General features: G+C 36.7%; 1 protein-coding gene across 1 annotated transcript; it reads left to right on the top strand.

Annotated features, from left to right (window-relative positions):
- Nucleotides 1–5,652: 5,652 nt before the first annotated feature.
- LOC131928228 (bifunctional purine biosynthesis protein ATIC) lies at nt 5,653–18,082 on the top strand. Its single transcript, XM_059284178.1, has 18 exons — nt 5,653–5,769; nt 11,908–12,034; nt 12,260–12,336; nt 12,710–12,776; nt 12,914–13,002; nt 13,147–13,225; nt 13,413–13,485; nt 13,658–13,814; nt 13,987–14,112; nt 14,749–14,853; nt 15,149–15,324; nt 15,634–15,762; nt 15,989–16,081; nt 16,368–16,441; nt 16,577–16,685; nt 17,043–17,102; nt 17,211–17,306; nt 17,547–18,082. Exons 1-18 carry the CDS (start codon nt 5,754–5,756, stop codon nt 17,664–17,666), a joined length of 1,773 nt encoding a protein of 590 aa, XP_059140161.1. The 5' UTR covers nt 5,653–5,753; the 3' UTR covers nt 17,667–18,082.
- Nucleotides 18,083–18,366: the final 284 nt, after the last annotated feature.

The raw sequence follows: 18,366 nt of genomic DNA, 5'->3' as shown, positions 1-18,366 counted from the left end.
ACGTTCAGCTCCACTTGAGCGTATTTTATTATAAACACAACCGAAACACACAAAAACGTCAGGAAAACACTAGATCTAGATCTACTTATATTTTTATTAATGTGATTTTAACTGTTCCAATAATTTAAAATCTTGTGATCGTCAGTGGGAGAAAAATCCTTACACGGTCGCGGGTTCACCGTGAGTTCACAATGACTTTAATTATCAGCATGCGTCATTGCTCGAGCAATAGCTGTTTGAAATTGAGTTGGCCTCAGTTTTGGGTTCATTGTAAGTTCATACATGTTTATTTATAGTATCATGCCTGGGAGATACTTGTAACAATACAACTTAACCGCCTTGCAATTGTGAGTTACGTTTACGTACTTCACCCATTGCCATGAAAATTCGGATGATTATAGATACCGGTGTCCGATAATGGAATCTTCTTTAAAAAAGGGGTGTTAGGTTGTTAGTAGTAGTATTGCAATCTTGACTAATTTATGGTTAGAAATTAGGGTTAGGCGTATGGGTGGACCAGGGTTGAGGTTAGGGTTAGGGACAGGGTTAGCATTGACATTAGCCAGCCAAGTGTGTATTTAGTTAACTACCAGTAACCTAACACCCCTTTTTTAAAGAAGATTCCATTATCGGACACTGGTGTAAACATTCTCCCGAAAATTCTAACTGACACACGAACAAAGCACATTCAATATTCTAAATTTGGATTTTTCTCAAGTTTTGACAAAAGTAAATTATTAAAATCTAAAACAAAGTCTGTCTCTTTGTTTTTTTTTGTTCATTTTTATTCATTTGTCAAAACAAAAATACAATACAAATAAATAAATCGTGTTTTCCTAATGTTATGGTGTGTTTCAGTTATTATAATAAAATACGCTCAACTGATGGTAAACAAGCAACGGAGAATAAAATACGCTAAAATGGAGTTTTGCCAATAGATTTTAGGTTGAATTATGGATTTTTTAAAATAAAATATTCTGTTATTTTAAATACACCATTAACTTCCTTACCCCTTAAGAGAACATTTGACACCACATTTAAATATCTAGCTTACTCGGTTGACAAGAAAAGAGAGAATTTAAAAATTATCTTAAAATGGAAAATGAACGAGGAAACAGCATTCTTACTCCTCGACCGGCATAACATTACGTCGTGGACTTGTGCGCACGAGCTTTTAATTCCCGCCATGGTAATTGCGTCAGCTTCGGTAATTTACTCACCGGAAAATAACAAAAAGCAACTGGTTGATAATAAAACTAGATCTAGTTATTTTATTATTTATTAAGTTCTACTCTACATGTTATTCATACCATTTTATGAAATAATGAACACCTGCATAAATCAAATGACCATAATAAATATTTTTATTTCAAATTCTAATTTTCTAATTTTAAATAATAAATATGCTGACATTCATACATGGTATTAGATCTAGTGTATTTTTTTTTTTACATTACATTTTTTTTCATCTTGAAAGCATGACGTATGTGATTTTTTTTTAAAATAAAATCTCCAAACATCGTCACTCGCGTGATTGCTTGCTAACGTTTACTATCCCATGGATGAAAAATCCCACCACGGTCACGGGGTCACCGTGACTTCAGCAGGCCTATAGTACACGTCATAGAATGAACACGCGTACACGAGATGGTCGGTGTCTTCACTTCTCTCTCTCTTCCCCCCCCCTTCTTCAAGCAAATTGAAAAAAACAGACCTACTTCCCTACTTCTGGACATTTTTTAAAAAGTTCGGTCATTTTTTTTTTTTAAAGTTCCATATCAGGCATGCTAGATTATTTTTTTAAACTAGATCTGTCTACGTCTAGCTTAAAAAAAATAAATAAATAAACGCTTAAAATGCCCGTAAACAGATTATTTAGCGCCAAAAAAAAAAGGCCGCTGAACGAGCATTTTTTTTAAATACGCAGCAATGAAAAAGGCTAACGGCCGATCAATTAAGTCTAAAAATCGCCCGTAATTAGGCCTAGCTCTGAAAAACGAGCATCACTAATTATATAAACGAATAGGCCACGCAGCGTTGACGAGGTTAACCACCGGTCACGAATTAAATTCAATGCAGCTACTGTCGGCCCACAGTGAAGAAAAAATCAACATACTAATAAAATTACTAATACAATAATAATGTCCATAATTTTACTTTTTCCGCACATGCTACAATTGAATTATAATTAAAATACTAGACTTAACAGTTCATTCCGCAAAAAACAAAAACTAGTTGTTTCTGTCTGGCAACTAGCGTAACAATGACGCAACGTTACTAAAAATAGCAGAGAGAAATTGTCGCATGGTTACTTACGGGGTAATTGGATTTTTGGTAAAGATCATCCATAATACTGTAAATATACATGGTAAATATCTCAATTATATATTAATCTACTGTTATACGGGCCGTTTTCCCGGTTATACGGTCGTTTTTGGCCGCGGTTCAGTTTATACGGAGAGTACTCCGCTAGAAATCCTCTCATTATTTACAACTACAATTCTAGCGATTTTTTCTGGCATTCTAAGGCATATTATCCATATTATTAGCATCTTGTGTTAAAATAATGATAAGAATTTGCGAGATTAACAGCTTTTTCATTTGTCGTGGATAGGACCCCTAAAATAAACGTAAAAACCGTCAGAAAACGACGCGTGACGTTTCAGGGTCAGAGGTCAATCCAGCCATCTAGATCTAAGCAATGAGGCGGCCTATTTAGATTTAGAGATAGTATAATATTTTAACTTGTCTTCGAACTATTAACTATTTGGCATATGGGGCCAAGTTTTTAATAAAGTTATTTAGTAATATATTATTTATTTAGATCTAGGCCCTAAAACTAAACTTTTTTTACTTTTTATTTTTTTAAACTCAAACTGACAAACTCAACTGCTAGATTCTAGATCTACAAGTTCGTCGATTGGTTGAGGACACGCCGGGGGCTCGTTCTGCCGGAGATTTTTTAAGCGTCGATTCTAAATGTTATATTTATTCACTCAAAGTCATTACTCTCATCTAATATTTTTTAATCTACTTATCCTAATATATAAATCCCCAAGTTCGCACATCTCTCTCTCTCTCTCTTTCTCTGTCCGCAAAAAATTTTCGCCGGACATCACGTCAGAATCGGCAGCGATATATCGAGAACTTTTTACGGACTTTTGTTGAAAATAATATGTTAGATGTTTTAAATGTATAACCGCAATTTTATTTAAAGAAGAAAAATAAAAATTAAAGGCGTATTCGAATGTAGAGAAACAGTATTATTTATGCAACCGGAAAAGCATTAATAGATGTGAAAAGAACGCATAAAACTGTGACGTCGCTATTGCTTATACATTAACTAATGACGTCATCTGCCGTGTTTGAATAAAAAGAAATGAACTATTTCATTCAAATTTGATTTAGATCTAGATCTACGTACACTATGAAATGTATACAATACAATTTTTCCGGCCTAAACTCATAAAATTTATTTTATTTATTTGGATTCTAGATCTAGATATTCTAGATTCATCTATTCAAATAATACATTTCTATACTAAAGTATTTCAGGCCTTAATTACTTTATTGAAATCTTTGTTTATCTATAATATATAAAGCAAAGTTGTCGGGTACCCGATAGGGCACTTCCCGGCGCCGCAGGCACTTCAAATTTGGCAGGATCTTGCCTTGGGGCGACTGAACACGGGGGCCGGTTGACCGAAAAGTCTACGATGATGGGGTCAAAACTGACCTCGACTGACCGGCGCCTTATATGAGCTATAAATAAAAAAAAAAATGTCCACGGAGGAACCTCTTCATAACTCCTGAGGTCGTAGACCGACCCTCGGGCGAATTAATTAAGCATTCAAATTCTCAATGTCTTCGAAAGCCTAAGCAAAGCTGGGCAGCATGCCTAGTTACTTACTAAATCTAGCTTCTAGAGATCTGGATCTCTAGATCGACTAAAAATAGTGTCTTTCTAGGAAAAAAAGGATCTCTTTTCTTGGAAAATATTTTTAGTAGATTACCCTTACAAAAAATAATTCACTGATTTATTTTATTAATAGTAAATTAATAACGAGAGGTCTGAAATATTATTATAGCGGTTTTTTTTTAAAAAAATGAATAATAGCTGGCGCTACTGACAACAATAACCAGTGTCGCGTTACGCCTTTGATACACCACCTCCTCCACCCCCCTCCCCAGGGGCGGACTGGCTATGTCCAAGCAGCCTGGGAAATAATTAAAAGTTGCCCCCTCCCGACTTAAATTTTCATTGTGCATTTTATTTTTTACTTCTTTTTATTTCATACAAGACTGAAGAACGATGGCTGTAAAGCCACTGACAACTTTACAAATTGCAATATACAATAATAACATAAAGATTTGGAAAGGTTAATTTTGTAAACCTTGGGGGTCATCCATAAATGACGTCACGCTTTTTGGACGATTTTACCCCCCCCCCCCGTTACACATCGTCACAAAAAGCCAGACCCCCCTCCTAAAATGGCGTCACACCTTAGCCTACAACCCCCATCAAAATTGCAGTTGAATTTTTTTTTTTTTAAACATTGATATTTTTCCAAAATCTTGTCTGAACTCTGTCAAAATAGAGTATTTTAATCAATTCCTATTATAATTTATTAAAACAGTTTTCTAAAACGCGAAATAACGTCTAAAACCGATTACCTCTTGAAAGCCTAGGTCGAAAGAGAAATGGAGTAAGATGGGTTTCTCAATCCTCACCAGAGTTTCTTCCAGGCATTTCTTCGGGGGGGGGGGGGCAAATTTTTTTACCCCCCCCCCCCGAACGAAATGAAATTTATATAATTTATATAGAAAATATATACTTTTAACAGTGTCCGCCCCCCTCCCCCGAAGAAAGTCTACCGCCCCCCCCCCCCCCCGAAAATTTCAAGTGCCCCCCCCCCCCCCCCCCCCGGAGAAAAAAGTCTGGAAGAAACACTGATCCTCACTGCTGCTGAGATTTATTTAGTGTTTCTATCAGACTTTTTGCTCCGGGAGGGAGGGGCAGAGTTTCTTCCAGGCATCTCTTCGCCCCCCCCCCCCCACCCCTCTCCCCGAAAAAAATGGAATTTAAATAGAAAACATAGTGTCCGCCCCCCCCCCCCCTTCCCCCGGAGAAAAAAGTCTGGAAGGAACACTGGAGAAGGGAGGGTAAATTTTCTCGGGGGTGGGGGGCACCAGACTATACTTGATGCATGCGATCTCCTACATATTTTTGCAACCAATGCTTTTATTAATTAAAGAAAACACTTTTTTTCTTAATTTTCGTGTAGTTCGTGCATTTAAAAGCAGTGTTTCTTCCAGACTTTTTTCTTCGGGGGGGGGGGCACTTGAAATTTTCGGGGGGCGGTAGACTTTCTTCGGGGGGGAAGGGGGGCGAACACTGTTAAAAATATATTTTTTCTATATAAATTATATAAATTTCATTTCGTTCGGGGAGGGCGGTAAAAAATTTTCGGGGGGGGGGGGGGCTAAGAGATGCCTGGAAGAAACTCTGTTTAAAAGCGTGTTATTATATAGGTTTTTTTTAAATTATAGATCTACTTGTATTATCTTATCTTGTTTCTGATATGATTATGAACACATCTCATGTGTTATTTGTGTTAAAAATAGAATCACGCGCTCTCTGTGTATATTACCGGAAGCACGTTTCTTGCCATCTGTAAACAACTTACAAAAAAACCAACGCACTTTTAGGAGGAAAATCTCTCAAAGACCGAAACACTCGGTAGATTTTAAAGATGGGAGACGAATTAGGTATTATAATTTTGGGTAAAATCTTAGTTTAGCGTCGTAAATTCGGCCAAAACTAGTAATGTAGGAGAGAGTGAATTAATGATTATGTCATTAAATATGAGTATATTTTCGTATATTTTGATAAAATATTATAAATAATTGAATAATAGATCACCTTTTATGGTTAAATCAATTTAAATATCCTGAAATTAATTTTTATCAACCCTGTTCGAGACAGTAAATTTGCTATTAAAAACAGCAGCCATCTTGAAAAAATATTATTTAGAGTAGCTTCCCTTTAATTTCTATTCGCATGTAAATGTATTAATTTGTTCTTGTTATTTGAATGTTTGCTATTTTCATTTAATGTTTTAAGTGCTTGTTTTCTTTAGTTAGTGATTCAATCGTATATTTTGTCTTTTTTTTTTTACTTCTCTTCACCTTAATTAAACCCTCAACCTCCATCGTATTATCGTTTTCCTAAAAAGTCAATGTACAAAATACCCACTGTTTCACTCTATAAGCCTACTTTCTAAGATGTCTGACCATAATTTTGACGAAAATAAATGTTTTTTTTTATCACTTTTACATTTATATTTATTTTCTACCAGCTTCCCTCATAAAACATCATATAAAAACACCAGTCACTCCACCATTTACGTCCGTCATGTTATGTTCAATCCCAAGTCACCACCTTTCAGACACATGTTGGTTATACTTTGTTATCAAAATGTCAATATCAATTACACACACAAAAATTAGTGATATGGGGTTGTCCTTAAATGATGTTACATATGATATGCTACGGGAGGCAGTAAAGGTTTGTGAAGTGAAAGAAGGCGGGTCCGCTATTTATGACGTGTATGCATAATGAAAGAAGGAGAACGGAGGGGAGGTGGGGAATACTAGGCCTATATTCAATCAAACTAACGTTGATTAAGCATTAGTATACGTATACCTTGTTAAGAACGGATGATCATAAATGTCGCAAGCCTGCTAGTTTGAGACGTTTGGCAAAACGGCCTCAACACAATAACTCCGTCAAAAAGGCTTGCCACCAAATGCCTGCCGACAAAAATGCCCCAACGTATTGACTCTTAACGAAGGTACTTCTAACAATAAGGCTTAAATCAAATGACTCCTGAGAAAAAATGACATTGACAAAAGAGCCCAAGACAAAATCGGCCGCAAGCAAAGCTAGACAAATCAGTATATTTCACGACATGGCGTATAACAAAAGCTCAACTCTCACTGTTATAAGACTTCTGCATAAATGTACACCATGACCTAATGTAATGTCAGAGCTTTGTATATGCATGCGTTCAATATAAATCAGTAGTTTAACAGTCTTTCTCTCCCCCCCCCCCCCCCCCCCAAGTTATTTCAAATATTGATTACCGACAATATAGTCTAAATACACATTATGAATTCGAGAATCATTCAATTTATTGTGAAATCGATTTGCTTAAACCCTTAATTTAGCGTAGTAAATTATATTTAAATCCATTAAATCAAACCCTTACACCGCGTTTACACTTGTGAATGTACGTATACTGTACACGTCTAGAAAAAAACGACTTCGCTATTAGTCTAGACATGTATAGTATACATTTCGCAAGTGTAAACGCGATGTTAGTTTAGCGTCAGAATCATTTGGCGCCACAAAACCGGAAACCGGAAATCAATTTATAGTCTGTTGTGCACGTTGTTTTTAAACACAAAGCAAAACGTTTGTTGTAATCGCAAGAGCTCAGCAGTGTTTTTTTTTTCAAGAAAATTAAAAGTTTGCTAAATAACTAGTTCTTAAGGTAAAAAAAAACAATTAGCCATTAAAGTTTAAGATGGCTGGAAGGCCTAAAGGTAATAGGACAACCATTGTCCCGGTCGATCGGGTTATGCCAATGGCAGAAATTCGAGCCGAACATTGGACGATTGGACGATTGTATGGAGAGTTGTTGAACACTGAGGCATCTATGTGCTGGCTTGCTAGCAGAAGATTACTTGCAAATACCCTAACTTGTGCTAACTGCAACAACCCGTGTAAATTGCAAAATTATCGGCACGGAATAGACGGAAAGAGATGGTCATGCGAACCATGTAATTTTCGAAAAAGCATACGGGAGGGCTCATTTTTTTCCAGAAGCCATCTGTCTTTAAAACAAATAGTTTTATTGGTATACTGTTGGGCACAAGATATGCCACAAATTCAAAGTATGCGCGAATCGGGAGTGGACGGTGCGAACACAGTGACAGATTGGTTTAATTTTTGTCGAGAGGATGCTGGACGATACCTGGATATGACATATACTGAGTTGGGTGGTTTTGACAACGATGGAAACCCGATCATTGTTGAGATCGATGAAAGCAAATACTTTCACAGAAAGTACCATCGCGGACAGTGGACGGAAGGACATTGGGTTTTCGGAGGAGTAGAACGTGGATCTGGTCGATGCTTCCTTGTTACTGTTCCTAATCGCACGGCTGACGTACTGGAGCCATTGATTTTGCGGCATATTCTACCAGGTACCCACATTATTTCAGATGGGTGGGCGTCCTATCGAAATATCTCAACTCTAGCGCACGGAATCTACCAACATTCAGTCATCGTTCACGAAGAGAACTTTGTTCGACCCGATGATCCAGAGGTTCACACCCAAAATATTGAGAACCTCTGGATGAGGGCAAAAAGGAAGCTGCGACGACAGTTTGGCACAAGTCGTGCTCTGTTCCCTTCCTATCTCCGGGAGTTTGAATACCGTTCCTGTGTTCCTGATGACGACTGCATTTTTAGTCATTTTCTAACAGTTTTGGCCAATTTGTATCCAGTCATGTAAAAAGAATACAAAAGTAACTTGTTTCAATTTGTTGATCTACCTAAGTGTTACAACTAATAAAGCAATAAATGATTTACCCTCATGGCTTGGACTCATTTGTATACATAAAATAATTTATGTCGTGATTACTTTTAAGCTAATTAAAAAATACGACCCTAAACTTAGGTTTTACGCAATCATAATGTTTTTCATTATTTGTATAGAGTATCAATATTCAAACCACGTCAAATTTTTTCATACCCCCTTCCCATATAAAACATCTCAAAGATCAATCACCCCAACACTTAAGTGCGTGATGTCATTTAGGTGACCGGAAAGATCAGCAACGGAAAAATGTGCACAAAAAAGTGCGCAAGCGTTTTTTAAATAGAATATTTAAGGGAATTAACAAAGAGTGACTACATGAATACTGTAGCATAATAAAAACATATTTCAACGATATATGACAAAATTGAAGTGTATTACTATAATTAGTTTGTATCTGCGCACTTTTCTGTTTGCAGTTTTCCGATTGCGCATTTTTCTGGGAACAGACACATTTGTGTACAATTTTTATCAAGATATCGGAGACCATACACCATAATTTGTGATATGACGTCACAAACGATATGGTACCGGTGCGGGTGGGTGTTTGTGATTTACATTTAGGGGGTATCGCAGTTTATGACGCTTAATAGGGGTTTAATAATAAAATTCATGCCATCATTGATGAAAGACTTCCACAATACCATATGCAATTAATAGTTAGTGTTTGGGACCAACTCTTGCTGTTGCAAGCCTGCTAACATGATACAATTGATAAAACAGGGCCCCAACACATTGTTCCCGCATAACAAGCCTGCGACCAAATGCCTACAGACGAATAGCCCCCAACATACTGACCCCTAATGAAGTTACTTCTGGCAATACAAGCTCCTGATAAAAATGATATATAAAAGGCTACAAGACAAAGTCTGTTTTTTTTTTTCGGGCATTTCTCCAGAGTTTACTGTAAATTAGTAGTTTAATAGCGACAGCCTCTAAGTTAAGTCGGCGCGTTAGGAAAACGACCATCCGCGTGGGGTCCGGCACCACCCAAAGCGCCTCTTTTGTACATCCTAATCACAAGCTTCTTCGAAGGGCTTACAATTATTAGTGGGCAGCCCAAGTACATAAGGTGGTAGCTTAATGCACTAACAGAAGACGCTGTCTCAAGGGACGATTTTTAGAGCCGATCGTCTCCTGGCGAGTTTTGCACACTCACATGATTTTATATGGATAAAGGAGGGGGAGGGCAACTGGAACGTGAACGTTTCAAGACGAAAGTGCATTTTTATTTTTTTAACATAGGGGTCGGTGGTAAATGATGCCAACCGCACGTGAACTAACATATAGATGACATTTCTGCTACGAATTCAGAGTCGTAGCGACAAACTTTCGATTTGCACCCCCCCCCTAAAACTTTCAATTTGCGACCCCTTCAAGCTTTCAATTTATTTTTCCAACCCATTTTGGCGCCCCCTAAGGTCGTCGCCCGGGGACATAAGTCGTTCCCCCCCCCCCCCCCACCTCGCTACGCCTCTGTACGAATTTTACCTTATTTTTAGAGGGAGTAGATTCTAGACCTCAATATAAGGGGTCATCCATACATGACGTCCCTTTTTTTTAACGATTTTTACCCCCCCCCTCCCCTCCGTCACAGACAGCCAGACCCCCCCCCCCCTGACATGACGTCACACCTCAACCTACACCCCCCCCCCCCTCAAAATTGCAGTTGAATTTTTTTTAAACATCGATATTTTTCCAAAATCTTGTCTAAACTATTACAATTTATTAATACAGTTATCTAAAACGCGAAATAACGTCTATAATTCGTTTTCTAACATTGCTTTTTTAAAATGCAAAAGGGTGACGTCGCACCATCTGAACCCCCCCCCCCCCTCCCCCTCATCACACAACGTCACAAAATTACGGACAACCCCCCCCCCCCCCACGAATGTGACGTCAGTTATGGACGACCCCCAGGCATATATTAAAACAATACAAAACAATCATATTAAACCACAAAATCAACACAAAAGACATACGAATAGACAATTTATTGTTTTTAAAAGATGGCCGCAGCTTGTATTTACTCATTGTTGTCTTAAACGGGGTAGTTTAAAGTTTATTCCAGGATATTTATGACTGGTTTGGTCTTGGATTGTGATTTGTTATTAAATTATCTGTTATATTATGCAAAATATGACATAAATATGGCCAAATGAAAGAAATATTCATTAGTTACCTTCATCGCACATTACTATCTACGTTGGAATTTACGACGCTAAACTAAGATTTTACCTAATTTTGTAATAATTTTAATAGATTTTTTTTAACTGATAGATCTAACAGATTCTAGTATCAGAGTTAAATTGTTAAACTTTAATATTATTAATTATTAATATTAATAAACTATCGCCTATCGCGGCCTATCGCTGTACCGGCAAAACCGCCACACTTCCCAGTCCCACTCAGTCTAGAAATCTAAATCTAGATCTAGAATAATCTAGATCTACTCATCATACTGTAAAAATATTGAGTAGATTCTGATAATAGATCTATCAATCAACCTTCTTAACCCTACAGTACAGCAATCCAACCTTTAAGTTACCAGAGAACATTGTTATGTTTTTAGGTTAGGGGGGGACGGGAGGGGGTCACAGAAAATAATTCCATAGGCCTATTTATTTAAACTATTTATTTTATTTTAAATTTATAGATCTAGTTACTAGATCTAGTAGTTAGTAAGTAGCCTAAGTAAAGTAAAGTTCCCTTTCAAACCTGATGGTCTATCTATGGGGCAAGTGAAGTAGAGTTCACTTGTTTCTGTGACCTCAGAATATGATTATGAAGAGCAGGGGCGTAGCGAGGGGGGGGCGGGGGGTGCGGACCGCACCGGGTGACACCATTTAGGGGGGTGACACCAAGGCAAAAAATAGCAAAATATATAGAGAAAAACTCGAGGGGGGGGGGGGGTGCAAATCGAAAATTTGAAAGTTTGTCCCTGGGAAGGGTCTCTATGCCTCTGGGGGGTGACACCATTAAGTGCCGCACCGGGTGACACCCGACCTCGCTACGCCACTGATGAAGAGATAGTGTTGTCAGCACTATGCCCAGCCGCCTTTACTCTCCCTAATGTGAGTTAGGTACACATCAGAGTTGGGTGGACTCAGGGACGGTCTACTGACTTGAACCCGGATTCGAACTCGAGACTTATGGGTTAGCAGTCCATCTCCGTACCGCTAGACCACTCTGTCCCATTTAAATTTATAGGCCTAATAATTATCATTACTTTATTTTTCAGCATTGCTTAGTGTTTCTGATAAGACTGGTCTAGTTCAGTTTGCCGAGCAGCTTGCATCAAATGGCTTTAAGCTTGTGGCTTCTGGAGGAACAGCTAAAGCACTTAGGGATGCTAATATTCCTGTTAGGTATGTATGCTAAAAAATTTAATTTTAAACATTTCATGTAACTTTTTAGTAACTGATGTGTGATCACCTTGATGAAAGTTAGGGTCCTACAACCATAAAGTTCAGCTAGAAGTATTAACAATACAAAATGGCTTCTATTAAATTTTGTTGGTACTTGATTGAATTGGCTAATGTAATGTAATAAGTCAACATTTTTAAAAACAAATTTTGATCATTTTTTGATAGTGAGGTGGAGGAGATAACTGGAGCCCCAGAGATGTTGGGAGGAAGAGTTAAAACCCTGCATCCAGCAGTACATGGAGGTAACTAGATACTTTAACATTCTATCTAGATAAAAATTACTAAACTTAAAGTAGAAAGCGATCACACCAGTGGCTGTCTGCCTAATTATATTCATACCTTGATCAAATGCTGTGTTTAGCTTAATCAAAGACTAGCCTGTATCTGAACATTTTTTTTTTAATGAAGCTGAGCTTTCTAATAGTCCCTTATTCACACACAGGATGTGTTGTAGTTGTTAAATGTAGAAATAGAAACTCCTTGCAAACATGAAAGAATACAATAGTTTAATAGAACTTCTTTTATTTTTCTATCTAGGTGGCCTAAACTTTGTATTGATTGTGCCTCTGGTATAATTTATTTAGAATTTTAAAAATAAGTTAAAAATAATTTCAGGTATTCTGGCTCGGCTCCAGGACCAAGACCAAGCAGATTTACAAAAACAAGGTTTCAAAATGATCAGGTAACATATTTTTCTCTTGCTACTAATTAACTGCCATTTTATTTGAAATGTGTTTAACCCTTGAAATTGTTTGTAACTATGACGGTAACATTTTGGATATAACATGCATCTTATGTAAAGTAAATTAATTGTAACAGGATTGTTGTCTGCAACCTTTATCCTTTCGTCCAAACTGTCGCTGCTGAAAATGTCACAGTGGAAGATGCTGTTGAGCAAATTGACATTGGTAAATCTTTTTTTATATAATGGTTGCCCATTCATTAGTCAAGTTATAGTAGTAATTTAGGTTGTAACTTGTAAAATCATCTGAGTTGTTTTGCAACCTTCAGATTTGCCTCCAGCCTTTGTTTTTTTTTTTCTATATTTTCAGGGGGAGTAACCCTACTACGAGCTGCTGCTAAGAATCATAGTCGTGTCACTGTGATTTGTGATCCCCATGATTACAAAAGGTCATAAAGCAACCTTTAATCTCTGCAACAGTTTTAAGAGTACAATTTTTAAGTTAGGATTGTTTTGTTAATATGTTTTAATTAGTTTAATTAGTTTTTCTTTCTGAAAAGTAACATGTGGCTGTTTATATTTCATGTTGCATATTTCCTGTCATGGTTTCAATATATAATCTATTACATTTTGTAGGGTGATTGAGGAAATCAAAGCTTCTTCTGGGAAAGATACAAGCTTAGAAACCAGGAAAAATCTTGCAGTTAAGGTACAAAAATGTTTGTATCCTTATGATTAGACATTCTCATAATAGTTTTTTTTTCTAGCTAAATTCTAATTTATGTTACTTTTTTAAAAACAATTTCACATTTTAATTTAAAATATTCTTGTTTCTTTTTTAAACCCTAGGTCTTAAAACCTTCTGAAATTTATTCCTGTAGGCATTTAACCATACAGCTGGCTATGACGGTGCCATCTCTGATTATTTCCGCCGGCAGTATAGTGCTGGCGTCTCGCAGTTGACCCTGCGGTATGGTATGAATCCCCATCAAAAACCAGCACAAATCTACACTACGCTCCCACAGCTACCCTTACATGGTAAGTAATCATTGATTTTTAAATTTGTTCCTCATACTTGTTTTTGTATTTACAAAAAAATATATAAAATCCTAAGGACATGGTTCGAGTGCTTAGATTTGATAATTAGTTCCTTAGCTTTCTGATTTTTAATGAAATAGGTATGCTCAAATTAAAAAAATTTTGTTTGAAGTTGTCAATGGTTCTCCTGGTTTTATCAACCTCTGTGATGCTTTGAACGCCTGGCAGCTGGTTAGAGATCTGAGCAGAGCACTTGGACTTCCAGCCGCCACATCCTTCAAACATGTGTCCCCTGCAGGTAGGTGCTTGTTCCCATTTGTTTTAGGTTTTGAGATTTTCATGACTTTCTGTAAAGGTAAAACAATCTATCGCTAAGACAGAAACTCAACTGTGTATAAAGTTTCCAAACTTAAATCCTCTGTTTATACTAACATAAATGTAAGTAGCATCTGAAGGACTGTGGAAGAAGGATATCATATACATTTGATCATTGTAAAAGTAAAAAGTAAAGTTTCCCTTTCAAACCCCTGACGGTCTATGAGGCAAGTGAATTAGAGTTCACTTGTTTCTGTGACCTCGGCATATGAAGAGATAGTGTGGTCAGCACTATGCCCAGCCGCCTTTACTTTCCCTAATGTGAGTTAGGTACCCATCAGAGTTAGATGGACTCAGGTACGGTCTACTGACTTGAACCCGGATTCGAACTCGAGACTTACGGGTTAGCATCCCAGCTCTCTACTGCTAGACCACTCCATCCCCATTTGATCATAGTGTTAATTGCAAATCTTTCTGCACAAACTTGTAAACAATAACTCTGTTTATCTTCCCTGTTAACTGCCCTTGATATACGCAAAATGTCACTAATCAAATAGAAATCAGTGATTTAAATTTATTTTTCTTCTTTGTGTTTACTTGACTTTTCTGATTACTTCAGGTGCTGCTGTTGGTGTACCATTATCTCCTGAAGATGCTAAGCTGTGCATGGTGGATGATCTTAAAGAGTTATCACCCCTAGCAGTTGCCTATGCTAGAGCAAGAGGTTTGGAGTTGTTTTAGTTAACCAGATAACATCCCTTAGTTTTGATTTTTTTAATGTAAGGCTAACATCTGTTTCAAATCAAAATTAATCCAGTTAATGAAAAATGCTTAACCTTTTATTGATTAAAAAAAACTTGTAAGCTTTTAATGTCTTGAAAGATCTTATGAATACAACTTGTACTTTTTTAAAATAATTTCTAGAGCCTTAAAACATGTGCCTGACTATTGGTCAGACAATGTTTGAAAAAAATCAAATCGAATTTCCGAAATAAAATTTCTAATAAATTATTGTGTAGGTGCCGACAGGATGTCATCATTTGGAGATTTCATTGGTTTGTCTGACGTGTGTGACGTCCCCACTGCCAAGATCATCAACAGGGAGGTTTCTGATGGTGTCATTGCTCCAGGGTACACACCGGAGGCACTGGACATCTTGAAGAAAAAGAAAGGTGGAAGCTACTGTATCTTGCAGGTGACATAGCTTTAGTGTCTTACTTGGTAATACAACAGTAATTATGTAAAGGATTTGGGTTATCATTTTTTTGTGTTTATAGATGAATGCAGATTTCTTTCTTTATGTTCTTAGAAGCATTCTTTTATTTGTGTTTATAGATTGATGCAGATTACTTTATGTTGATAGAAGCATTCACTTACTTTGTGGATAGAAATATTCATTTATTTTGGTGATAGAAGCATTTATCTGTGTTTGTAGACTGACGCAGATTATGTTGATAGAAGCATTCATTTAATTGTGTTTATAGAAGCATTCATCTGTTCATAGATCGATGCAGATTACGCCCCACAAGAGATGGAAACAAGAACCTTGTTTGGGCTTCACATGGAGCAGAAAATCAACAACGCTGTCATAGATAAACAGTTGTTTACAAATGTTGTGACTAAAAGAAGTGAGGTAAGATCCTGTAGCAAGTTAGACATGGTAAAACTATTACATGTGCAATAGTAGGAGATATAGTACTTCAGTAGGAAACTGCATGCATTTCTATGTAATAAGATGTACTACAGTCATTGATAATCTTGCTTGTGGTACATTAATGTGTGGGCCATTCAATTTTTTGAACTCTTGTACCAGTGTTGTAAGTTATTTGTCCTGATGGATCACTTTTTAAAATTTCCAGCTGTCAGAAGAGGCTTTGAGAGATCTGATTGTTGCCACCATTGCAGTCAAGTACACACAGTCCAACTCTGTGTGTTATGCTAAAGGGGGACAGGTAAAATACATAAGGACCTTTTTTTGTGCTATTGAAAATAAGTTGTGAGTAATCTAACAAGATCTTGTACTTGTTTGATACATAACTGCTGTAGATAAGATATTCACAACCAAATATTTATAGCGACCTCCAGAAATGCTTTTGTAGATGATTGGTCTGATGTACATGTTGGTGAATTCTGGTTAAAATGTGATGTGCTTTAATTTCAATGTGTTTCTCAAATGTGCAGAAAGTGTGAACCTCAGCCAGAACCCATGTGATTTAAAGTTGAATGATCTCTTTTCAGGTTGTTGGCATTGGGGCAGGTCAACAGTCTCGCATTCATTGTACCAGATTGGCTGGTGACAAGGCCAATAACTGGTAAATTGATAATAGAGTAGCTGCCCTTTGATTGTGTGAGATGTTTCACTAGACGTTTGACAACTGTATCATACATGTAACATCTGAGTTTAGCATGACATTTTACATTAATTGTGCCATCTGTTTTAAAACAAGGTGGCTGAGACAGCATCCTAAAGTAGCAGGAATGAAGTTCAAGAAAGGCGTCAAGAGACCTGAGATTTCCAATGCTATTGACATTTTTGTTCTGGGGACTGTGGGACAGGTAAATTTGAACACCTGACGTAGTTGGATAAGAGTGACAAGCTAATCTGTTCTGCTTTTTAAAAAAAACAGTAACCTCCTTGCAGTTGCCTAATCGTATCCCATATCAGTAACTGTGTACATAGTTATACATTATAGTGTCTTTAGCACTTGAATGGATTATTATCAGGTTTAAAATCACAGTGAATTAATTATGAAATAATACTTATGATACCAAAATGAACCCTCACTGTAGGTTTGGTATAACATTGTGGAACACTACATTAATACGTTTTTCTTGCTAGCAGTCTTTGTGAAATTCTTATCTTTTCTTTCTCATATGTTATTTTAAAAAACCCACCTTTTTTTCCTGTTTTAGGACATGGATTTAACAGCCTGGGAAAGTTTAATGGATAACCCACCAGCTCAGCTTACAGAGGTAAGATTTTTCAGTGACACATGTGTATAATGTTCTGTGCAAGAAACAACCAGTGCTAGTGTTGAATAGTTTCCCTACTAGTGCTAGTTTTGATGTGTTTTTGTATAGGAGGAGAGAAAAGATTGGATCTCACAACTGAAAGGTGTCGCCCTCAGCTCTGATGCTTTCTTCCCATTCAGAGATAACATTGACAGAGCATTCCAGGTAGGATCTTTTTTTTTTAAATGTGATCATTTTTGTTTTAGCATTTTTTTTTTAGACATGGTCTGTTAATCAATGCAAAGACCTGTTGTCAATGCCAGCTGTTTTGAGCTTTATTTAAATGTTTTGTTTTTCCTGATATTTTTCATCAAACTCACTGGATAAAACCTTTTGTTGTCCAGTTTAGCCTGATATTTTTCACCAAAAATTGTTTGAACTCATTGTATAAAACCTTTGTTTCAGAGTGGTGTTGAGTACATCGCTGCCCCAGCTGGCTCTACCAACGATAAAGCTGTCATTGATGCCTGTGATGACCACAACATCATCCTGTGTCACACCAACCTCAGGCTGTTCCACCACTAATCTCCCCTTCATCCATGGGGCTTTTATTATCCCCCTTTATCCGGGGCTATTCCCCTTCATGTAGACATTGCTTTGTGAAGAAAACTCATTCCTAGATGATGAAATGTGTTGATGTCCAGTGTATGCTCAAATTCATGTGAAGATTTTGTTGTTCTATGACCATCTTGTTAATGATATTAATTTTTATATTTTTAGTTTTAATTGCATTTACTGTGCTTATTTTTGTCTCTACAAAGAATTTATTTTGTACCTTTATTGTCTACATGTGATGCAGAGTTTAAATAAAGGAATACTCAGGTAATGCATCAGATTTTTATTACATTCTGCTTGAACCTGGCAGAGTATTTCATGATTTGCTTTAAAAGATGTGACTTTCTTTACAAAATTTAAAAAATTAAAATCAAATTTAAAAATAATTTCAGTACTTTGTGTTCCTTACACTTGAAAAATGTGAGAATTTGTTGGAATATCTTTTGGATATTTAAGTAAATTTTTGTACAAAGAATATTACTAGGAACCAATTATTTATCTTCCATCAAGTTACTTTTTCTGTGGGAGACAACTGTGTAAAAAAAAATAAAGGGCTGCAATTCATTTTTTCACAGGTTCCTTAAAAAAGATGTAAGTAGATAGAACACAAGCCATCTCACCGCTTTGGGATCATCGACAAATGTCACGCTTTTTTTGACGATTTTTACCT

Source organism: Physella acuta, unplaced genomic scaffold (assembly GCF_028476545.2).
Source record: "Physella acuta isolate Inbredline_101_S28 unplaced genomic scaffold, ASM2847654v3 ptg001478l, whole genome shotgun sequence".
NCBI classification, from domain to species: Eukaryota; Metazoa; Mollusca; class Gastropoda; family Physidae; genus Physella; species Physella acuta.
The sequence above is the reverse complement of the archived record's forward strand: the minus strand, read 5'-3'. Positions and strand labels throughout refer to the sequence as shown.